At 37.9% G+C, this 25,730-nt stretch overlaps 1 protein-coding gene and 1 long non-coding RNA gene across 4 annotated transcripts in view; one reads left to right on the forward strand and one right to left on the reverse strand.

Annotated features, from left to right (window-relative positions):
• Positions 1 to 9,448: 9,448 nt before the first annotated feature.
• Positions 9,449 to 10,808, reverse strand: LOC104605528 (uncharacterized). Its single transcript, XR_736632.2, has 3 exons — positions 10,504 to 10,808; positions 10,216 to 10,395; positions 9,449 to 10,046 (listed from the first exon to the last, which is right to left on the reverse strand). It is a non-coding gene; the product is annotated as an uncharacterized LOC104605528 (long non-coding RNA).
• Positions 10,809 to 11,891: 1,083 nt separating this feature from the next.
• The window catches only part of LOC104605529 (kinesin-like protein KIN-8B), a 39,725-nt gene continuing 25,886 nt past the window's right edge, over positions 11,892 to 25,730 (forward strand). Inside the window, exons 1-3 of one of the 3 annotated variants that reach the window (XR_016076816.1) lie at positions 11,892 to 12,950; positions 13,075 to 13,152; positions 13,248 to 13,364. Coding sequence is in view for 1 of the 3 variants with exons in the window: in XM_088889137.1 (XP_088745263.1) it covers positions 12,903 to 12,950; positions 13,075 to 13,152; positions 13,248 to 13,364 (243 nt within the window). In the remaining 2 variants the exon portion in view is untranslated. Of the gene's footprint in view, positions 12,951 to 13,074; positions 13,153 to 13,247; positions 13,365 to 20,825; positions 25,564 to 25,730 lie in introns of those variants that run through there. The other 2 variants (XM_088889137.1, XM_088889139.1) reach the window with 2 other exon arrangements.

The raw sequence follows: 25,730 nt of genomic DNA on the forward strand, positions 1-25,730 counted from the left end.
TAAGGAAACATGTAGAAGAACCTGCTTAACAAAGAAGTCTGCAAGTATAATTAGATCTGTATCTTACTTAATGAACTGTACAAGACCAGACATAGCTATAGTTGTGGGAAAAATAAGTCAGCATACTCATAATCTTGAAAATGAACATTGGGAAGCTCTAGTAACATTATTAAAATATTTAAAAGGAACCATAAATTTTGCTTTACACTACTCAAGTTTTCCTCTTGTTTTAGAGGACCTTACTGATGCAAATTGGATTTCAGATTCAAAGGATAGTACTTCCACTAGTGGATATGTGTTTATTCTAGGTGGAGGAACAGTATTGTGGAAATCGGTAAAGCAGTCATGCAATACAAGTTCAACAATGGAGGCCAAGTTCATTGCACTAGAATTGGCGGGGTCCGAGGCAGAGTTGCTAAGGAACTTGCTGGCAGATATACCACTTTGGCCATGGCCGGGTCCATCCACATCTCTCCATTGTGATAGCCAAACAACAACAGCCAGAGCTAAGAACCAGAGTACAACAGTAAAAGAAGGCACATCTTCTTAAGACATAACCTGGTAAGACAATACCTCAGCAAAGGTACAATCACTCTAGATTTTGTAAGGTTTGAAAAGAACCATGCAGATTCATTAACCAAATCACAAACTTATAAGGTGCTTTATGAGGCATCGATAAGAATGGGGCTGAAGCCCGTTACAAAGTCATTAATGATGGGCACCCAACCTATGTGAAAGGAGATCCCTGAAATTAGGTTGAATGGGTAAAAATGAGTCATTAGATGACTTGGGAAAGCACTATCAATTTGTGCCCTATTTCAGATGCTGAGATAAGATAGTGCTCACTGCAATTTAAGGAGGTCGAGCATGAAACTCTTAATCAGTTAGAAATAGTGTGTGTAGTGCACACTAATAACTGACTTAAGTGAGTGTGAAGTGTGGCCATTTCTAAGAAAAATCTAAGGCTGACTCTCTAAAACACTCATGATTCCAAGAGATGAACAAGGTTGAAATGTTCCAAAACAAAATAACCACTAAAGAACTTGTGAGTTGAATTGGTTGGTCGATTAGCTAGTTATGACAAAGAGGAAAGGTTGAATGAGTCTGACTCCACCCGTACTCTGTAATATAGCATGACATACCTAAGTGTTGATTGAAGTCCAAAAGACATCACCATGAATACTTTTCTCATTACGATGCTTAAATTGTTCGATCTTCTTGTTATTTTGAATCTTGTGGGGGATTGTTGGAGGGAGATTCAAATTTTCAAGAATCTCTCTCCTCCCTCTTGTTTTTTGTCTTTTCCTCTTCCCACTCTCGAGTGCATGGGAAGACTCCTTGTCCCACATTGCTTGGGAAAGGAGTGGAAGTTGAGTATATTTGTAGCTTTGCTCTCTCTGTGGGTAGGGACCCATAGCAGGAGAGCACTATAGATATTCCATGCATGTGAGGGGGGTTGGGGGTGCTTTTCACATGTGCGCGCGCCAAACCGAGCCGGGGTGTGGGCACGGGCGCGGATGCATGTACATGTACGTGTACGCCCGATGCGCTAAATCATTTTGTTTTCACCGAATTATACCTTTTCAATTTAACATGTGTCTCTTCCATTCAGGTATGAGACCAATCTATGAAAGGGATGATGGTTGACCCAGTTTTCACACCCCATTTTTTCGACATTCTTCTATCTTCTCTGTGAAATATGAGCATCATACTTCTGTGGTTCGCGGAGGTCTAGTAAGCGAGTGCACGCCTACTAGAAGCCTGTGGGCTGTTTTATCTTGGTGACCGATTTGTGATCATCCGACTGCACCATAGGGGGCAAATGCGCTTTTAAAGAGAGTAACCAAGTGGCACGATTCAGCCCTCCTTCTTCCTATAATTCCCAGTTTTGAGATTCTGCAACATCACAGCACTGTAAATTCAGTTTAGAAAGCGATTACCGATAAATTCCATTCTGCCTCTTTACTTTTTTATAACAAAACATAAAATTGTAATTGATAACAAAGGCCTCTTTGTGCCATTGAGTAGGAGAGAAGTTGTTAAGCAAAGACGAAGAAGAGAATATGGTGGCTTTTAGAGATCTTATCAAAATAGTTTTATGTTTCGTGGAGAAATGAGAAAAAATCCTATGTTTTCACATGTCAAGAGCACACGTTCCTGTAAGTTTATAAAGGATGTAGCAAGAATTGCAACCCACTAAGAATCCACTCATATTAGAAGCAAAATTTTTTCACTTCCTAGAATTGGCCCAAATGCTTAAGATTCTAGATAAAATCTATTTTGGAGAATTGTCACAACCAAATGGCATTCTCCGAAGAATCACTAGAAACGATTCTCCAAATTTATGCCAAATGGGGTCTTAAAAAAAATATTGTTTCCCTTCTGTGTCTTTTTGGGCAAGACATAAATGTGTTTCCCCCCGCCCCCCCTCTCTCTCTCTCCCTTCTTTTTAAACTTCCTTTTTTTCCCTTTCATTGCTGACTTGGTAGAATCAAACATGGAAAATTGGCATATAGTTTGTTCTTCCTTTCCTCTTTTTCTAGATTATAGATTTCAGACCTCCATCTTTATTTCATCAATGAGAGAGAGTCTGTACCATCCAAATGTCGAAAGTCTCTCTCTTCTACCTAAACCCCTACTTCTCCCTCTCTCTCTCTCTCATAAATGCGCATATAGCGATGCATATTTTTCATCTCTTTATTCAGCTCCTTCGCTAACACATACCGTGTGTGTACACTTACATCTCCTATTCTATTCGGCTATGTACAGAAGGAAAAAGGTTATAAACGGGTTATAAAAAGGTTTTACATTTTTAGGTAGTGGTTGAGGGCCATGCCCCTCTCCTCACATGGGCTGAAGTTGATTCAATATATTGAAAGTTGGAACACCAGAAGGAAAAAGGTGTTGCATTTCATGTACAAATATACAAATTTAAATTTCTTGGGTTTTTTATCTTTTTTTTCTTTTTTGTTTTATTAATGATTTCCTTTTTTATTAGCTTCCTATGTACAACCACTCAATGTTGAACGAATGGAAATGGAGGGGGAAAGGGGCATTTTCGAAATAGGTAGGGGTTTCAGTGAATGGTCCCCATGTGTTCGACAAAAGTCTCAAATGAGATCCACACACAAATGCATGGCCTCTACTTTCTCCCTTACCCCAACGGAGAATTCTTAGCCCTTCTTTCATATAGCCTTCTTTTCTCTCTCATGAAACCACCTCATCGATGTCCTCTCCCTCTCTTAGATCAACATCTCAACATGCCTGGCCCACTTCACTGTTCTCTATTCCTAACCATAATAAGAGTGGTGAGAAAGAGAGAAAACAGGGCCAACACATTTCATATTCTTCTTCTTCCCTCTCCAGATTTTTAATGCAACTCTTAACCTAGGCATGACATCCAAATGCATGCTTCAGTTGTTTCCTATGTAGAGCTTGCCATCAAAGTCGGCCCTTATATTTAGATCACAAGGTTTGATATTACAATGTTACAAAGGTGATTGATGAAGTGCTATAAAAATCAATTAAGTACCCATTGACAACCATAGTGTCCACCATGTGGTAGATGGATATGTAACAATTATTACTGACATGACAATGTAAGGATGCAAATCTCTAGGCAAAGAAGAGGTATCTGAAATAAAAAGGTCAATATACCAAGAAGGAAGGAAATGTTTGACTCTTGTCAATGTCAAATTGGAATTCTTTATTTAGTTTGTCAAAAAGTATGAATCTGTCCACTATATGTTGGCTTTCAAGTTCCAAAAACACAAATAATTTGCCCATTAATTGGTCTAAGGAACAACTTAGTAATGCAAAACTCAAATGAGAGCTCTAATTCTGATTGTGTGTGAGAGAGATTTGACAATTTTGCCATTTTTTAATTGTTGGTGACAACAAAGGACGGTTTGATAATTTTCCTACCCATTATTATATCATCCTTTAATGGTGTTGGACTTTTTTTTTGAATACCCGAAGGCTAATTCATTCAACAGTTCAAATCTCAGTTACATCACTTGATAATGTGGAAACAAGGAACTCGGGAATAACATACTAGGTTTGAATACATGTGCAATATAAGGCAAACTTGGCCACCTTGTGTGTTGACATATTAGTAGTTCTAGGTACAAAAGTAACTAAGAAATGAGGAAGGCAATTTAGAAAACTCCTACAATTAGTAATGAGTGTAGAAACACTCCAAGGGGGGGAAGGATTGTCCTCAAACAAGATTTGAATAATGAGATTTGCATCACCTTCCAAAATAGTATGATTAAGACCCAAAGAAACAAGAAATTGAATGCTTTCTAGTAGCACCGTAACTTATGTAATCATTGTTGAGGAAGGATGAAGAGAGATCACTCAAGGTCTGTTTAGTAAGAAGGTAAATTTGTCAGTGTAAAACTAATCCAATTTTACAATTTATATGAATCGTTGTACACTCTATATATTTGCATAGTTTCCAAATGCAGCCTAAAGCTAAAAGAAAACACCAAAGATAATCTCTAATAACAATACCAACTCCCGATTTTAAAGTAGAGGTGGCACCATCAAAATTGACTTTGACAACCCCAAGTGGTGGTTTCAACCATCAATGAATAGGAGTATCCGGTAATGGAGGATTAGATGGAAGTGGATGGTTTCAATCATCGATCAAAATTGACATAAATACTTAAAACCCCAATTGTGGAAAGGCAAACCCTAACAATGGTGTGTGCTGCAGTGTGGATGAGAATACATGCACCACACCCCAATAGAGTAGTTGTTATGAACCGTGGACAAAAAGTGTGGATTGAACCACACCACACCCCCATAGGCATTCTTCAAGGTGTGGTGCATTTCAGTCCACACCCTATGTTTTGATTCCATGCACCTCACCTACAACATGTGAGGTGATCTATGTTATTAATCAGAAAAAAGCAATACTTTATTTTTTATTAATATACATAATAAAAAATATTAGTAAATTGCTAAGAATAATTTATGAAGTTATTAATATTTTAAATTTAAATACAATTCAAAAATTAATAAATATTATAAAAATAAAAAACCACTAGGATGCTAGGAATACTAACTTTATATAAAAATAATAATTAATAAAATATACACATATTCAATTAAAAAATGTACATAACATTAAATATTATATAACAAGAAAAAACAATTTTTTATTTTTTAATAATATACATAAAAAAAGATGTGGGATAGAATTTTAGGGTAAAACATCCCATGCAAAGGCATAGGATCACTCTTGGTAAAAAATTCCAAGTAGTGTGGATCAATGCAAACACCACTAAAAATGGCGTTTTTTCAGAAGTAAAGTACTTCAATGGCACTTTACATAGTTTAGGTATTAAGGTATATATATATATATATATTTGAAGAATTCTCCGTTACCAAGGGAGAATTCTTAGCCCTCTTTCATATGGTCTTCTTTGCTCTCTAATGAAGCCACCTCATCGATGTCCTCTCCCTCGTATCAACATCTCAACATGCCTGGCCCACTTCACCGTTTTAAAACAGGGTCAATACATTTTTCCTTAGCAACGAAATTGAGTTTAGCCAAGCTGTAGCTCCCATTCGTATTGTCCTCTACTCCTGTTTACGTGAAAATCTTCTTCTTCCCCAGATAGTAGAGATTCAAAGATTCGGACCTTGGTTGGAGATTCAAAGAACAAGGGCGGAGTACTCACAACCAAGGCTTGATCGTAAAAAATTCCTTCTGCATTGCCTCCAAGGTATGTTACCTGTGTTTAATTGTTGTTTTCTAGTTGGCTTCCAGACTTCTGGTGTCATTCCGGCTTGAACAATGGCTTCTGGCTTCAAAACCAAAGAAAATCCAAAACAGGGGAGCATCTTACCCCCATAGTTTTAGAACTGGCTTAACATTTTCTCTAGCTTTTATGGTTGTTTTTTGGCATGAATAATGGCCGCCAACATTATTCTGACGTGAATAATGGCTTCCCACATGAAAAAGAAAGCAACTTAGCCCCCTATTCTGCTACTATAGTCGCTGCATCGAGCGACCACTATAGTGGAAATCGGGTGAAGAAGAAATATAACTTGGGTGGGGTTTTGCATATGTCGACCCGCACCTGTTTCCTTATTAAACCATTTTTCTATAAAATCACATACGACTATGATACGGAAATGATATGATATCTGAAAAACTTTTGACCAGTCAACTGGAATCATAAACGTGGTAGTCAATTAGGTGTTATTTATCAAAATTCATGGGTGGGTGTTGATTGGTCAAAACTCTTCCCATACCATATTTTTCAGCATCATAGATTTTCCCTTCACATCATCACCCTCTCTTGCCAACCCTGTTTCGCAATCTTTGATATCCGGTTTGGAAGGTGTTTGATGCCTATGCATTTCTAAAGAAACTAGGCAAAATGGGACACTTTGAACATAAAACTCATTTCCTTTGGCTCCCTTCTACTTCTCTATTCATTCCCCTCTTCTTCCTTTCCTTCATCCCCTATTCCACCCAAAACATCATCTTTAAAGAGACAAACAGGCATTCTATTTCCAATCAAGGCCATGTTCGTTTTTTAGAAACACATTTACCTGGGTAAATGTATTTACCCAGGTAAGTGTTTCCCTAGGTAAATGCATTTACCCATGTTCTTGTTTTGTTCAATTTATCCAAGTACATGAGATTGTTTACTTTCATATGTTCTTTTGCAACATCCACTTTCCCGGGTAAGTTGGTATTTTTTCACATCTTGCCAATTTTACCCTTTGGGCCCAAATCAATGTTTCCAACACCATTGCAATATGCATCATGAGTACAATGTTTTGTTATTAAAAACTGAACTCTAGCTCTATACACCCTTGTAGTACGCCAATTTATTCCACATTTTCACAACAACTCCAAATCAAAACAGATGTCAAAGCATTTTAGCCCTTCATTACCCAGTTCTAATTTATTTATTTGTTTTGTTAATGCAAATGAAGTAGAGCCTCAAGCAAAGTAAAACTTGGAATAAAAGCTATTTAAAAATTGCACTCTCTTTTTAAGAAAACTAAAACCTTAAGCAAAAATTGACCAACAAATTGCACTCTTATACATTTGTATTAGTGCAATGCATTTGCACTGCAAACAAATGGAGCATAAATAACAAAATGATGATACCCGGTGCTCTGTCACTACATAAACCATCAAACTTCAATGGCATTACAAACAAATGAGTAGAGTGCGCCATTTTCTCCTTCAACCCCATAACAGATGCCAAAATTGTTTAGATGAGGAGAGAGAAAGAAGCTTGTCGGAACTGCAGTACAAACAACTGCAGAGGAAGCCTGTGTCTAATTATTATGATGATGATGAGGGTTTGAAGTAACCTCCATGTTAGAAAATTGTAAAGGAAGGCTTTGGGAAAGTAATGAACTCGAATCAAAACCTTCCTTTACAATAATCTATTGGGTTGAAGCTAATTTCCATGTTATTAATATTCCTTACTCAACAATGGCAAGTTTGGTGCAATGTTAAAATCCCATTCTGACAAGCACGGGAAAGAAGGCTCTGAGTCTGAGAGTGGCCAATTCGTTCAAGAAAATGCTCGAATGTTGGGTTCATATCCAGTCCACCCCTCCCAAGATCCTAGATAGCTAGGACCAACATTAGGTAACATTCCTTTTCACTGTAATATAATATGGGAATTTAAGGATGAGTCTTTAGAACTAACACAAGTCAATCTGTTTTTATATTTCTATTGCAACAAGAGAAAGGATCAGCAATACCAAATATATACATATTTGGTGCAATTGCTGAAAATTTAGACTTTAGAAACCCGAAGTGGAGATAGATAGCTTGAATCAATCATATTACAAACTTGCATTACTACATCGCTTCCATTTCATCCTTCACTATACCCAAAAGTCATCAAATGATTTGTCTTTTGAGATATTGCTCATGATAAGCAATAACTTTTCAAGGAAGTACACTACCTCTCTGTAATCAAACGATATTTTGAGTTGTAAATACTAAACAAAACAATATAACAACCAAAGAAAAAATGGAACTCCATAGTATAAATGCAACTTTAACTAACAAGAGGAGAAAAGCCTGTATGTGGTTGCCTAAAAATGTATAAGCTATAGATATATCCATTCACCTCAGAGCGCATAATTGCAACTAAAATAATCTCAAATTTTACATGAATTGATTACATCCATTCACATCTAGTGATCTAGATGAGTCACAATGGGTTCTAGCTCACTGAGTTCTAGTGACAAGCCTCACGACCTAGGGGAGGCTAAGGCTTGTGACTCTAAATATTAGTAACTATGTGATGTTCATCCTTCATGTCCCCAAGGTTTATGCAACCAATTCTAATGTTAGTTCCACTACACATAAGTAGTTATGAGGCAAGCCCTAGTGATTGTATTCAAGTTCATTGAGGCCACTTGTTCCAATTCTGATAAATGTAGGAATGAATTTAAGAGGGTTAGGATGTGTTTGGGAGTGATCATAGGACAAAAGACAGATTTTCCCGGTAGCCAGAACAAATTGCCATTATCATAAGAAAATCCAATATTATCTAGTGACCGAAATTCTAAACATAAATAATCTACCAACTAAACCACCACCAGTTGGCCAAGAAGGCACAATTACAACATCAGTCAAAGCCAAATTTTTTGATGGTCATAAATGTAGATAATCAAAATTGTTGCTCTAAACTAAGATCATGGTGGAAGAACTGTTATTTCTGATGAACATCAATTGTTGCATAGGTGTTTAAAATTTTCTTCCGACAAATTGGAGTCTACTAATGCTTTTCACCATTCACCTGATTGTTGTCATATGAGAAAAGCTAAGAAAAGTGTGAAATTTGTGGTTTGAGGCTAAAAGCATCCATTTTGTGCAAAAGCAATAGAGTTTAGGTAGAGATTAACCCCTCCCAAGACTCGGATAGTTGGGACCAGCATTAGGTAGTGATCCTTTAAAATGATAAAGATAAGAAAACTAAACTAATTAGCTAAAATTCAAAAACTAATTGGTGTTTTGAAAATGAAGCACCTAAATGTTTTCTTCTCTCATAGATTTGATTTTAATAAGAGATGTTAATGACCTTTCTATCAATTGAGTACCCAAACCTCAGTAATTTCAACCACGGATATGACTTAATTTCTTGAATTCTCAATAAAAAGTTCTATTCATTTCAATAGAACAGATAAAATCTCCAGTATGCCAACAGAAATGTAAAAAAAAAAAACAAAACAAAAATTGATACTAGAATGAGCATATGTTTTGCATGGATGAAAATCTATTAACAATCATAATCAAAAGAAAGGGACATGGATAAGCCTTTTTTTGCATCATAAAACAGATTAAAACTGAAATATATGGAACCATAAAAAAATAAACAAGCATTCAAAATCACACACAAGAAACGGAAAAGAGCAATAAATGGAACCAGAACTGTACCTTAATCTTGCCCCAACTACCAATAAAAGAAAAAATGCTTCCCACTGTCATTATTCCAAACTGACAACAATATGTTTTTGCTCAAACAAAAAAAAAAAAAGAAAGAAAGAAAGAAATGAAAAGAATCCAGATGTTGGTGTATAATGCACTTGTACCTGATACAAAAAGAACTTATATCATTGATTTCTCAAGAAATTAATACCATATCCTATGAAACGCCAAAAGACAACAACAATGGTGTATGATACATTTTTCTCTTATTTTTTTCCCAGTAAACTGGATAAGTATCTCCTATATTTTTGGCCATCCAAAAGCTAACATTTTGCGAACTTTTTCAAGTTCTTGTATGTTCGAAATTGTTGCACAACAACCTGCAATTAGAGCTCCTATGAGACTTCGCTTGGGCTAGATTTCTTGGTTCTCTGAGTTTTACATGCCTTAAGTAAGATTGTTTTAATAGCATCTCAATTAAACAGGATTTGGCTGGATTGATCAACAAGATAAGCATATCCTTCATTTCTTCGCTCCCAAATGTGTATTCCGCTTCACTATAAGTTTAATGTCCTCCAAAATCATTTTGGTACCCATTCTACAAATTGGATTACCAAGAATTCTGGAAACAAAAAATCAAAATAAAAAAAATGAAATCAATGAAATAACAATAAAAGAGGAACAATAAGATGAGAAACAATTTTTTGAATGGGATGAAAAAAATAAGATGCATTATGTGCATCACAGAGGAATGACAGATTAGTGGGAAGAGGAATAGTAATATTTTTTACCGTTTCAATGGATGAAAAAACAATGAGCAGCGGCGGCAACTAGGCGGAGCAGCGACGACGACAACTAGGAGGATTAATGGTGCCGTCAACAAAGGGATGACGAAGATGATAGATTGTAGGAGGATAAACTCTTTGGCATTAGTAACTAGATGGAGTAGCAGCGATGACCTGATCAAGTAGCTGCAGCAACTGAGGGAATCAGTAGCAGTGAAACTGATTTTTGAGAGAAGCAGAAGAGAGACTCTCGATTGGGGGCAATTTTGAGATTTTAAGTTTTTATCTACTTACCCTCTACTCGGGAAACCAACTTATCCGAGTCTCGCAAGGGTATCATTTATCCGAGTCTCGCAAGGGTATCATTCCCCCTTCACTTCATGAAAAGCGAACACGCCCCAAGTAAAATAAAACCGATGTGTTTTGTGAGTTTGGGGTTGAGTTTCTCGGTTTCCATATTTTTGTCCCCAAGGATGAGTTTCTACCAAGAAAGCCTCTTCGTCAGCTAAAGAGGTAGGCTCCTGCTCTTCTACAATTGAAGCTTGTTGTTCCGCCTAAATACCTAGTAAGAGCAAAATCTCTGGGGTGAAACTAAGGTATTTTTGTCATCGGTGACATTATATTCATCTTCATCATTCTCTCACGATAAAATTCTATTGGAGGGAGATTCAAAATTTCAAAAATCTCACTTCCATCCCTTTTGCTTTTTTGTCTTTTTCTCTTATCTCTTCTATGTAAAGAGTTATTATCCCACGTTGCTTAAAAAAGAAATAGATTTGAGTATATTAGTAGACTTGCATGCACATGCTGAACCGGGGTGCGTGTGCAGGTGCGGGTGTGCCTCTTCCTCTCTGTGTCTAGGTGTACTATTATGGAGAGACATCTCTTTGAAAGGACACATCTGTGTCCATTCGGGTGACCGAGAGCATTTTATAAATAGAGTGTTGGTTGATCTAGTGACACACAAATCAGTTTTTTCTTTTCCATGTTCGTCCATCTCTTAGCATTATTTCTAAGTGGTTCGTGGAGGTCATGGCGACCAATTTCCATTCACCCGACTACACCATAAGGGCAAATGCGGTTTTAAGGAGAGTGACCAAGTGGATTAGGAAAATCTAAGGCTGGGTCAGTTCAGTTTTGGTTGATTTACAAACGGCCAAACCAAAACTTGACTTAATCAAGTTAGCAAATTACTTAACCAAAGCTGACCGAAAATACTAGAAAATTGACCAACTTGAATCAAATTGGATCGGATTAATCAGTTTCATTGGTTTGATGAACAACGCTAGATGAAATTAATTATTGTTATTTTTGTATTGTTAAAATAATAATAATAATAATAATAATATATAAATAATTATTAATATTAAAAAAATATATATATAAAACAATTATCTCCTCTTATAATATATTTCTATAGTTTACCTTTTGCTTAAGAAAACCGCATGCATCGCACGAGTCCCCCCAGTTTACACAGAGGATGGAATTAATCGTTGGACGAACGATGGGAATGATCTCATCCTATTAAGTTGTGCTAAGTTGCACCTGCACAAGAAAAAGGGCAGGTAATAGCTGAGGGTGCTTTAGTCATTTTAGAACATGGAATGCCAGTAATCTCGCGTCATGGAGGGAGGCGAATAAGTGGGGCGATTATAAGTGGTAACAGAAGCCAATTTCATGCTCGTGCCTCCATGGTTTCCAGAAAAAGTCTGCTTCCATCGGTTGAGAACTGTAACGAAAACCGCGAAAGTCATGAGCCAGTCGTTAAGAACTGCATCGAAAAGAAAGAGAAAAAAGGAAAAACGACCTCACAAAATCCAAATGTCCCGCTTCCTTGCATCCCGAAGAAACCAACGATTCGCCATCAGCACGAGAGTTTTCTAGCTTATGTTTCCCATGTTCTCTTCTTCTTCTGCATTCCTACTCAGCTGGAAAATGGCGTGCCGGGATGCCGTGGATTAGATAATATTTTTCTCAAGATATTTCTTGTCGGCCCCGGCTTTCGTTTTCGTTTATTGTATATTTTGGGTTAGATTCCACGGAGATTTTGTCGCAGTTAGACCCGAGAATTCGAAGGATCTCTGCAAGTTTGCCCTTAGACCTTCGTGGCGGTTTTTAGCAAAAGTAGAAGCCAAGTTCTATCTTTACATTGACAAATGCGTGATTCGATGGTTCTCTGTGGTTTCGGTTGGGAAAGATTTGTTGGTGAGACGTCTTTGATAGGTTCTGGATTCATGATGGGGGAGACGTCTTTGAGTTGGGTGCGTCGAGATATGGAGTGTATTAATTGTGGCGATTGTTTATGTTACGGTAACGTGTGTGAGGATTTCCATTCTTTTTAGCAGGTAGGGTGCTAAAGAAGAAGCAGAAGTTTGCATATTGGTTTTTAGAATATGAAATTAGGATGAGTCCAGTTATCGGACAGGTGGAAGAATTATTGTTGAAACATGTTTGGATTCTGCGCCATTGTATAAATTAGGGTTTATGAGTTTATTCTGGTTTTTATTGAAGCCTTTGAAAAGAATACAGAGGAAACCCTGTCTCTGGGGTGCCTAGCTTTGGAAACAGATAATTCAAACAATTTGATGGTTAGCAAATAGGGACTTTTGCGTTAGTGAATCAAGGAGAGACGGGTGGGTTTTTTTTCGCTATTGTGAACAGAGGTGATTTACCAAGACGATTGTTGAACAGATATGCCAAGCATTAAAGCTCCAGCTACTAAGCAGGCAGCGACTCTCACGGTTAGTATCTACAAGTTATATGCAAATTGTCCACGTTTAGTAATGGTTGCTTTTGGTGCTTCCACTTGACATGCTCGTAAGTGTTATCTTACCATTTTCAATTGTTCTGATTTGTTGGTTTCAGGTCGCTGTAAAATGCAGGCCGTTAACAAAGAAAGAACAGCAAAAAGGTCGTGATATTGTTCAAGTTAAGGATGATAAGGTGCTGTCGTGTTCATTTTCTCTTTTGAGATTTTATCAAATGCGACCATTTATTAGCCATGGGAAAGGGAACTTATATCATAAGTTATCTCATAGGAGGTCACTCTGTTGGACCCTGACCTGTCAAAGGACTACCTTGATCGGGTTCAAAATAGAACAAAAGAGAGAAAATATTCTTTTGATTATGCATTTGGACCCGACTGTACAAACCTGGTATGTTTTATATATTTCCATATTTTAATTTCTATCTGGTTGTTTAATTTCCTATATCTTCATAAGGTTTGTGCACTTTTCCAAAATATATTTTTTTGCTTTGTTGGAAAAGTTGGTCATAGAACTGGATTCACATATGTATCAATCAACTTCCTGTTGTGTTGTCAGTAGAAGGATGGTATACATTTCTTATAGATCCCGGTAATTCCATGTTGGGTAAGGGTAAATTACTTGTACCTCTTCTGTGGTTTTAGTGAAATAATAAGATCTCCATTGGGCTTTACCAAATGACTTTTACCCTTTGACCACAAAAGTGCAGGGGATTTGTTAATGGAAAGGATGGAATCAATATAGAGAAATAGATGTTTTCTAAAATGTCAATCTTCTCCCATGCCCTGTTTTGATCGTTGATTCTAAGAAATCTTACACAGTGCCTTTCCACCTCGTTAAATATTTCTGTAAACCAATCTTTTAAAGGGATCCATAGACATCAATTCAAATGGGTCTACAACCTCTCGGTCTCCTTATTGTCCTAACTGTAGGGAACCAGTTGCTTAAACTAGCTTCTGGGCTCCGAATATGTTCCTTCTCAAACTGAAGCACCTAATCTGCATCTTCTCTATCATGGAACATAAAAAAGAAAAGACCACTGTTCAACTGTAGAAGATGGTAGAGTGGACCTTGACCTTGTCATCACTTGACGGTCTAATATCATTGACAGTCAGGCAAGATTGGATGATAGTATAGTGAGGAGGTTTCTTCAAGCATTGAGATGATGTCCAGTGTTAGGTCTCTTGAATAGATATAAGGCCTCTAGTTGGAACTATTGATAATTTGAAGTAGAATCATGGTGGTCATAATGTTATTGTTGGGATGGTGGAGGTGTTAGATATAAAGGTGACTCCTAAACATGAAAGAAGCATCATAGAAGCATTCTTTGCTTTAGAAACGGACTGAAATAAGTAAAACCGACCTTGAGCTATTGATGTAAAGTTGGCATCCATAGCTCTATTCCGACGTTAGAGACCTTCAGAAACACATCTTTAAGCTTTGTTACTTTCTTACTCTTCTCTGCAAGAAACCGAATCGGAGAACACTTTGCTCCTTGTTGAACTACAAAACCTGAAAACAAAGCACAATGGAGACTCTTCTCTCTAGTCACGGTTGCTCTCAGTTGATGGATGGCTAGTGTGTGTGTACGGGGTTCTATTTATAGAGCCCAAACCGCCTAGAGAGGGGCCTTCCTTCATGGTTAAGGAACTATAAAACCAAAGGCTTCATCAACCACTGCTTTGCAAACCATTAAATCTGAAACCATGCACTCCCTCTCTCAGTGGGAGCCTTAGGTGGGCTTCTAGAACAGCTTGCCATATCAGCAATTAGCTCCAAACATTACTGGGTCCCAGTTGCTAATTCATCTCAAGCTACTATGAATAAGTTCTAACAATCTCCCACTTAGCTGAGATGAATCTTTCTATTTACTTTATATGGCCATTAATGACCCAGTATGGTAAACCTAAGGGTATCCGTTCCATTCAGTTGAAATGACTATCCCAAATCATCAAAGTCACTTGAGTTCTATCAATTTGACTTAGGACCATTAATGGTTATAGAGTTAGCAACTTCAACCAACATGAACAAACTGCATACAATGCTTAGACAACCTAAGTACGACCCACATATCTCTGTATAATGTTATGTGTACACACTTAAATTGAGAGAAAGATTAGAGATATGTTTATCAGAATCAGAAATTTTATTGTGATCACATACAATGGTGTCAATAAGAACCATCACACTAATCCAATTTATCAAAACTATTCACCAACCCTATGCACGCTACATGCTCCAAAAAGAGCTTGGGTGGAAGTCCCTTCGTTAATGGATCAGCCAATATGAGTGTAGTACTAATATGTTCTATTAACTCAATCTGATCCTGAACCCTTTCCCTCACAATGAGGTACTTGATGTCAATGTGTTTCGACCCTGTTCTTGTCTTGTTATTCTTTGAGAAAAACACGGCAGCAACATTATCACAATAAATCCTCATCGGTCTTTGAATCGAGTCCACTACTCGAAGACTTGAGATAAAATTACACAAACATATGGCATGTCTAGTTGCTTCATAACAGGCTATGAATTCTGCTTCCATAGTAGATGAAGCAGTTCTTGCAGTTTATTTTGCACTTCTTCATGAAACAGGCCCTTCCATCATCATGAAGATATAACCAGAGGTACATGCACGAGTATCCTGACATCCAGCAAAGTTGGAATCTGTATACCCTATTACCTCCAAATTTTCTGAGTACTTATAAGTGAGCATATAATTCTTAGTCCCTTGTAAATAGCACATGACTTTCTTGGCTGCCTTCCAATGGTCGATACCAGGATTCTTTTGGTATCTTCCAAGCTTACCAACAATAAATGCTATATCAGGATGGATACACACATCTGCGTACATAAGACTTCCCACGGCCGATGCATAGGGAATGTTGTTCATCTGCTCTTGTTCTAACTGGTTCTTAGGGCATTGAAGTAACCTAAATTTATCTCCTTTTACCACAAGGGCAGCAGTGCTAGTATAATTTTGCAAGTTAAACCTTTTAAGCACCTTTTCTATATATGCTTTTTGGGTTAAACCCAGAATATTATGGGACCGATCTCGGAAAATCTGAATGCCTAAAACATAAGAGGCTTCACCGAGATCCTTCATATCAAAATTGTTTGATAGAAACCTTTTGGTCTCGTGTAACATTGCAAAATTGTTACTAGCAAGCAAAATATCATCAACGTATAAGGTTAGGATGATTTAACTACTCCCGCTGACCTTCATGTATATATACATTGGTCAACAATATTTTCTTTAAATCCATAGTTACACAAAATGTTATGGAATTTTAGGTACCATTGCCAAGATGCCTGCTCCATACCATAAATGGATTTCTTTATTTTTCATACTAAACCTTTCTTGCAGTTTACTTCAAAACCTTTTGATTGTTGCATGTAGACTTTTTCATGCAAATCTCCATTTAGAAAGGCTGTCTTAACATCCATCTGATGTAGTTCTAGATCAAAATGAGCAATTAGGGCCATGACTATCCGAAATGAGTCATTCTTTGATACTGGAGAAAAGGTCTTTGTATAGTATATTCCTTCTTTTTGAGTGTATCCTTTTGCAATAAATTGGGCTTTGTATCTTTCAATGTTCCCCTTAGAGTCTTATTTCGTTTTAAAACCCCATTTACAGCCTATTGACTTAACTCCTTCAGGTAGAACAACGAGATCCCAGATATCATTGTTTTTTATGTATTCAAGCTCATCCTTCATGGCTTCTAACCAATGAGTTGATTCCCTTGAGTTGATGGTCTCAATAAATGATATAGGATCATTTTCCAAATTCAACTCATGCTCACACTCATTTAAATAGACTTCATAGTCATTTGATATTGCCGATCTCAGGACTCTTTGAGATCTTCTAAGTGGGATTTGTTCTTCTAGCGTTGTATTTTTAGTATTTTCATTATTTTGGACACCTTGTGTATTAGTCTCAAGAGTTTCAATTGGTATAACTCTTTCTTGTATGATTGGTACAAGTATGATCACTGGATTTTCCTGGAAGGTGATCTGCTTGGATCCAAAGCTCCCATTAGAATTCCCAAATTCCAGACATTCGACTTGCCTAGATTCCACAATTCTAGTATTCAAAGTAGGGCAAAAGAATCTATAACCCTTAGATCTTTTAGGGTAACCAACAAAATAACCACTAACTGTCTTGGGATCCAATTTACTTGATTGCGGATTATGTACTTTTACCTCAGCTGGACAACCCCAAACACATAAATACCCCAATTTGGGTTTCCTACCAGTCCATTATTCATATGGGTATTAGGGACAGCTTTAGTAGGAACCCTGTTGAGAATATGTATAGCTGTCTTTAAGGCTTCTTCCCATAAATTCTCAGGTAAACTTGAATTATACAACATACTTCTTACCATGTTCATGAGAGTACGGTTTCATCACTCTGCTACTCCATTATGCTCAGGTGTACCTGGCATGGTGTAGTTTGCAATAATCCCATGTTCTCGTAGAAATAAGGCAAAAGCACTTGGATTTTGGTCTATTTCGGTGTATCTACCATAATATTCACCTCCTCTATCAGACCGTATACTTTTGATCTTCTTATTGAGTTGATTTTCAACTTCTATCTTGAAGATCTTGAAAATATCAAGTGCTTCTGATTTCTCATGAATTAGATACACGTAACTGTATCTGGAGAAATCATCTATAAAGGTAATAAAGTATTTGTGTCCTCCCATAGCAGAGGTAGGGAATGGTCCACAAATATCTGTGTGTATTGTTTCTAGTAACTCTACACATCTTGTGGCTCCCCTTTTAGTGGCCTTGGTGAATTTTCCCTTTATGGAATCCGCACATATGTCGAAGTCAGAATAATCCAGTGAATTGAGGATTCTATCTTTTGTGAGACGTTCCATTCTTTCTTTAGAAATGTGGCCTAATCTTTTATGCCACAGAATGGATGAATTCTCATTCACTCGATTTCTTTTATTTCTGACCATATAGTTCTCATGCAAGATATATGATCCAGGAGCAAAGATAGGGTGCAAATTAATCTTATAAAGATTTCCCCATAACACACTACACCCAACTTTAATGGAATTATGAAGTAGAGTAAAATTTTTGTTCTTAAACTTAAATTCAAAGCCACAGGAATCAAGTTTAGGAACTAAAATAATATTTCTCTTAAATGTAGGTATATATAGTGTATCTACTAAGTCTAGATGAAAGCCGGTATCCAAAATGAGATGATATGTCCCTATGGATTCAACATCTATCTCTATTCCATTGCCAACAGCTATGGTGCGTTCTCCCTTATGCAGCCGTTAGCTTGTCAGAAAGCCCTGTAGAGAAATCGTGACATGAGTTATAGCGCCCATATCCACCCACCAAGTATTAGATGGTGCGCTAACCAAATAGGATTCAGAAAACATAAAGGCATAATTCTTACCTTTCTTGTCAAGCCATGCCGCATATTTGGGACATTCTTTCTTTACGCATCCATTCTTTTTATAGAAGAAGCAACGAGCTTTATGATCTCCACTTTTTGCAGCAATGGCCTTTTTTTGCCCTTTCTTTGAGTTTTCTTCCTGAAGTGTCTCTTATGTGGTCCAGTGATTAGGTGAACACTTTTAGGCATTTCACTCTTAAGCCTTTCTTCTTCTTGAACACACATGGCGATTAGCTCGCTCATTTTCCATTTCTCTTTCTACGTATTATAGTTGATCTTAAATGGACCAAATTGTGTAGGAAGAGAAGTCATAATGAAGTGCACAAGGAAACCTTCGGATATTGTCATTCATTTTCATAATGTGCTCACGTATCCCATTGTGACCATCATATTTCATGGTGATCATTTTGATCATGAGGGTACTTGTCAATGTTTTTGTGGAGCCAGCAAAGTGTTTTTTTACTGCCTTCAAATAATCCATTGCGCTTTCCTTTTCAGGAATTGCACCATGGATTGCAATAGAAATGGTGCTCCTTATGATCATGAGACTCATGCAATTAGAATGTTCCCACTTTTCATAAAGTGCCTTTTGCTCACTAGTATTGGCACCAGTGATTTCAACGGGTTTGTCTGTTCTAATTGTAAGATCCAAATCCATGCACCTTAGAACAATCATAATCTAGTCTTTCCACTTGTTAAAGTTTGTAGTAGTTAATATTTCAATGCCTGATAGATAACTAGTAACCATTGCTGGATTAACAACTGCAAGTTTCATAATAAACATACAAAATGTCATGCCACATAAAATACACACACATATCAATAATCTAACTCAATCATCAGTTAGATCTCATCAAGACCATTGTATAATCCTGATTAGGTCTTGACCCAAGATCGATGTAGGATATCGTTCCTCCATTGGGCTGAACGATAATTCTACAAATGATCTCAATGGTCCAGACTAAGTAAGTGATTCTGCCGGTTGGGCAAGCTCATCACCGTTGTGTTACAAGTTTCCCCAAGCAGAACCCCTTATTTAGTCTTTTCATCCCACTCTAACTATTCAAAGTAGCGTCCTTCCGTTGGGCCGATCCGCTACCCATCGTAGTTAAGTGCAAATATGTGACTTATTCATACATGTGAATCTCACAATCATATCCAAATATATATGCATAACAGTCATTATCACATGCCTTTTCAAGAGAACAAATAGTAGGTATTTAAAATTGATAAGCAATCATGCAAGACTACAAAACAATTACCAAATCATAATGAAATATGCATATATATAGGTAAATTTTGAACAATAGTAGAAAATAGGGTTCTCTATGATCCCTCCAAATTTCAGCTCAGTTCGAGGTGGGAAACCCCCTGAACCGGCCTCAAGAAGTCATCAATATGATAGTGAACTAGCAGATCAGTCACTGAACTGGTCCAATATCTCCTTATCCAAAGGGTGTTTTTGTTTGAAATTTCGCACATAATAGGGTCATAGGGTCTAGTGGGGTTCCACGAAATTTTAGCCAAATTGGAGTTCAAAAACCCCTTGAACCGGCCACATAACTGCGATGTTGTCATAGTCTGTTGGGTTGAGCCGAACTGGAGCAGATCCAGACCGAACCGGTTCTGATAGCTCCGTTCCTAGCCGTGCGAATTTGAATCGATTCAAGATAAAACTCAAACCGAACCAGGTCAGATCGGTTGGATCGGGTCAACTCGGGTCGAACCAGGATTACACAACATAAGTTAACCGGGTTAGGTCGGGAATCCGGGCACCCGACGCTCGAGCTTCATCTTCTTCACCCGAATCTGGTGCTACAGTGTTCACTCGATTGAGCGAACCCAACAACACCGAACGGGTGTTGAAGGACAACCGGTCGACGGCGAACGGTCGGCATGTCACCACCGACCACCCAGAAGGTCTTTTCCAACAAGAAAACGGCCGAAATTCGGCAATTTTCAGGTTTGAAATTCCTTGAAAAACAGAAAAGAAAAGAGCAAAGCTTTAGCCGTTTCAGAGCATAGAGTGGCTTTGATACCAATTGTTAGATATAAAGATGACTTCTAAACATGAAAGAAGCATCATAGAAGCATTCTTTGATCTAGAAACAGACTGAAATAAGTAAAACTGACCTTGAGCTATTGATATAAAATTGGTGCCCATGTCTCTATTTTTACATTAAAGACCTTCAGAAACACCTCTTCTAGCTTTGTTACTTTCTCTCTTATTCTTCTCTGCAAGAAACCGAATCGGAGAACACTTTGCATGTATTGTGCTCACGTTGGGTTTTGTGTGGTCAATGTTGGTAGTAGGTAGAGAGTGATTGCATTGAGTAGGATAGTGGATTATAACGGAGAACATGTTTTTACGAGTCGGTGATTATTGAAAAGTCTATTTAAGTTGTAATTTCCCTGAGAATTATTTTTCTTAATTTCCTTCGTAAACTAAGTTACATCTTATTTGGGACTGTAACTTTTGGTATCTAGCGTGACGGGATTTGTTTCTCACAAATGGGCGCCTCACAGGCACATCCACCGTGCGATAGGATATGCGTGTGAGGCGCCTGTGAGGAGCGGATCCGGTCTCGCTATGAAGCCCGACTTTGAAGATCGGTTTTTCTGTCTACAAGGAAAGGTTCGATCATTGGTGACAAACCAAGAGAAGTTTTGGGAAAGAATGCTGCAGATGTTCAAATCTCTCTCTACTCATCTTATCAACTAGAAGCCGTATACGCACCCTGTGAGTTCAAGCACTCTGTTGTTCATGTGGCCATCCATCATTTGGATGGTGGGGGTGACGACAATGATGTTGAAACCCAAACAGCCAAGACGGTATTAAAAGCAGCAAAAGCAAGAACCGTTGGAGGAGAAAGCCACCTTCAAAATCCATGATGAAGTGGTAGAAATAACCGACACCAATGATTCCGAAGGCGGAAAACCCAACAAACAGGAGGTCGTCACTGATGTTCCTGAATACGCCAATGCTTCTTCCCCATTTCTTCTCTCACTTGACCCGAAGAGTAAGAACTGGGGTTTTGAAGGGAATAAGGACGCACTGGTTTTGCAATTCAAAGATGGGTTTTCACCGGACATTGAGGACATTGGATGGTTGGAGGCTGCCATGGATTCGCCAAAGCAAAAAGAGGAACGAGCATTTGAAGTGTTTGAGCTGCCTGGGGAAGTGTTGGTGGTCGATAAAACGGAATCCAGTCATATTCGTTCAAACGTTGCAGAGAATCTACACCCCAACAATCGGTTTGGAATCTCAGGTTCCACACTTCTCTGAGACCTAATTCTTTTAAAGAAATGCCTGCTAGAAGAGTCTGGCTTGTGGGATCTGCATACGAAGCAGGGAAGGCCAGAATTACAGATGGAATCGATGAAAAGATAGCACTGCCAGAATCTATCAACAACATCAATAGAAGTTTCATCCACAAGTATCAAACTTCCTCCCCTTCGTACTCCAGCAGGAGTTCCTCAAAGCTTAATCAATCCATGGAAGAAGGGGCATTGTTGACACGGTCAAAGTTGCACGGATTTACAAGCAACAAGCAGTGGAGTCAGAGCATTTAATGAAATCTCTTCTGGAACAAAGAGATGTTCTGTCACGAAGAATTTTTACAAGGGCTGGCATTGACAAGGTATCGGTCTTACAACCTCTTTGGTTTTCCTTCCAACCAAGTGATTGGGTTGGTGCATCTGAAAGATTACTATCGAAAAAGCAAAATGTTCATACCTTACACGTGGGAAACACCTGGATTGTCATTTCGTCCCCAAGCTCTTGAACGACCTTTTTGAGATCCAAGCACGTGGCGGTTGTGCATGTGTTGGTCTATACAACTATTTGCTTTTTCATGTCAGTAGAGCTCGAGCAGAACAATCCGCTACTCTGTCGAGAAGGGATATGGAGTAAGGTCTGCGGGGGCAAGAACATCAAACAGCCAAGAAAAACCTACACGTGTTTCTATAGATTTTTCCCCAGCTTAATTGTATATGACAGGTCCTCATTTATTCAGTGGAGATGCTGAAGAACCAATTGCTTGTTTCAGAACTAAAGTGGAAACTCCACTACATGGCTGTGACAGCTATGCCTATACTCTTTTGGCATTTGGTTACATGAATCTTCTTATAGAATCTGCTGGAGACAAGCAAATTTACCAACATTTTGTAGAGGGGTAGGCTCTTGTCAGGAGTAAGGGGTTTTTCTCCTACAAAGATGGACATCACACAAGTTCTACTGTTGTATATCAGATTGCTGCATCTGCTATTTCTTATATGCAATCTCAAACATGGAGCTCTTTTTCTGTCAAAACTTCAAAGGCTGATCCTATGAAGGACTCACTGGATAGGTGCATGGAAGCTAGAGACAATGCCAACAAAATGAGCCTAGAAATAGTTTCACCAGTGGCAACTACCAATGCTGATCCTATGAAGGACTCACTGCATGGGTGCACGGAAGCTAGAGACAATGCCAACAAAATGAGCTTAGAAATAGTTTCACCAGTGGCAACTACCAATGCTGATACAGTAGTGATTGCAGCGAAGGAGGTTCATCTAACACTGGATTACAACAGTGGAGAAGTAAGCGTTGAATGTGTGTATAGTGACTTTGACCTTGAGGACAAGGTTAATTTCAACGGGCAGGGAATGTCACATACCCATTAGTGGTCCCACCTATCTAGGAATTAGGGGGAGAATAAAAAGGTTGTTAGTTGAAATTTTAGGCACAAGTATCTAATTGAGTCGGTTAGAGTCCTTGTAAATCCATGTATTGTGCTCACGCTGGGTTTTGTGGGGTCAATGTTACTAGTTAGGTAGAGAGTGATTGCATTAAGTAGAATAGTGGATTATAAGGGACAACATGTTTTTAGGAGTCAGTTATTATTCAAGAGTCTATTTAAGTTGTAATTTCCCTCTTAATTGAATCATTATGAGAATTATCTTTTGTTAATTGTGAATTATCTCTTTGGAGGTATACGTCTCCCTTGAAGTAGATGAAACTAAGTTACATCCTATTTGGGATTGTAACAGAAATGATTCCAAATGCAGATAAAAGATTTAGAAGGCAAAAAAAATCAAAGGGTTGTTCAAGTCTCTGAGGTCTGACTGGTTAAAGAGGGGTTTATTTGGTATTGCTCTGAACAAGAAGGTGAAGAAGGTTAGGAAGGGACTCATCAAAAAAAACAAAAGAAGGTTAGGAAGGGGATGTAGAAAATTACAGTGGTGTAAGTTGAGGTGTTGGGGTAGCTCTGCTGTGCTGAAGGTGTAGGTTGGCACATAGTTTGAGGCTGCTGAATTCTTTCATGTGTGGTTCTCTTAGTTTTAGGTAATGTTTTAAAAATCGATCCAAAGGCCAAACCGTTTTTGCCTCTGTGTTGCAGTCACTGGTTTAACTGTCTGGGTCGAATGGGTCAGACCGTTACATATCAGCATTATCTATATATACATATATACATAACAACATTATCTATACATACATACATAATACATACATATATGTATGTATATATGTATTATTCTGTGGCTAATTTATATTTTTTGTTTCAGTTTTTAATTTTTTATTTATAAAAATGCTAAAAAATAAAAAATGGGTTTTGAGGACAAAAGGGCCTTTTTTTTGGCAAAAATAGTAGGGCAAGGCTCCTTTGGCTCCTTGGAACACATAAATCTTGAAAAGTTGCCCAAAATCAATATAAAAATCACCCCAATCAGATAACTGAGCGCTAAGTTATGGCCTGTAGAAGTTTCAATACATCTTATTGGCTAACCCTTGAATTGGTGACCAGGTCGAATGGGCTAACTGTTCAACCGCTTGGGTTAGCGGTTTTTGACCAAGTCAATTGTTTTTGAAGAATTTCCGGTTTTATGAAAACCGGATCAAAAATTTTGACAGTGACAGTTTGAGTGATAGTTTTGAAGGCGCCAAGGCTAGGCTAGGTGATAGGGGGGCACCTTGTCACCTAGTCGCCTACCATATATCCTATGGTAGTTCCCTAGGTTCCATAACCATATTTCCTAAATAATTATCCGTACTTTTCATAAGAAAAGTATAAACTTCATGTTTAAATCTAGAAAATCAACATATTCGTGAGAAGATAAAGAAGAAAGAAAAGAAAATTCAGAAAATATAGGGGCTGAACCCCTATTTTTATAGGAAAAGAAGAAAAGAAAAGGTGGAAGAAGAAGAACAAGGTTTGGAAGAAGAAAATGTGTTGATTAGACAAAATTTTAAGTTCTTCCTTACTTATTGGTTCAGGTTTTGAAGTCTTTGAGGGTTCAATACAATAGTTAGCAATGTTGCAGAGAAGAAGGCCTTTTGCTTGCCTTTCTCCTCACATGTGCTCTCTTTGTAAGGAAAGTGGTGAGACCCTTCTACATTTATTAATATCTTGCTCCTTTGTGCATCACATTTTGGAATTCTTTGGTGTTCTCTTTGGTTGCAGGTGGGTTCCCCCTCAAGATGTGGCAGGACTCTTCAACCGAGATTTCTTGAGTCAACCAAAGAAAAGAGGGATGATAATGTGGAGATCTATGAAGGCAGCTATTTGCTAGGTGGTTTGGGAAGAAAGGAATTAACAAAATTTTCTTGGAGAAAAGTAGAACAGTGGAGGAAGTGATAGACACTATAAAAGTTAAAGTAGTTCATTGGGTAAAATCCTTCCTCAAGAGCGAAAGAGAAAGTATGGATGGAATGGAAACCTCCAGAAGGCAACAGAATTAAACTAAATTTTGATGGAAGTTCTCTTGGAAATCCGGGACTGCATGTATAGGAGGAGCAATCAGAAATTCTGAAAGGAGGGTATTGGCTTTGTTCTCAGGACTGATTGGCATTGGCAATTCAATAAAAGCTGAGTTATTGGCACTGTTACAAGGGCTGAAACTAGTTAAGCAGCTACGACTTAGGCATATTGAGGTAGAGGGGGACTCTAAGGTGATCATCTCTTGGGCTACAAACAATAGAATTACTCCGTGGACCTTCAAACATGTGATCAAGGAAGTGGAAAAGATTGCAAAGGAGGTAGAGGCTGAATTCAAATGGGTCAGAAGGAGCGCAGATGGGCTAGCTGATTATCTTGCCAAACAAGGGGCACTGAGGCAACAATTGTTTTGGGCTGCGCTGTAAAGTGGGACAGAATATTACCAGTCTGGGAGCATTATTCCCATCTACAAGCTGTAAAACTTTATTTCAAACCTATTTTAATTAAAACTCTCTTTTGCTGATAAAAAAAAATACAACAGTTAGCAATGTTGTGTTGATTAAACCCTAACAAATAAGAAATTAGTATATAAACATGCAAAATGATTATTTTAGTTTTATAATGTCTATTTTATAGTTATAA

This window comes from Nelumbo nucifera, chromosome 1 (assembly GCF_055504915.1).
Source record: "Nelumbo nucifera cultivar China Antique chromosome 1, China Antique-T2T, whole genome shotgun sequence".
Lineage (NCBI taxonomy): Eukaryota > Viridiplantae > Streptophyta > Magnoliopsida > Proteales > Nelumbonaceae > Nelumbo > Nelumbo nucifera.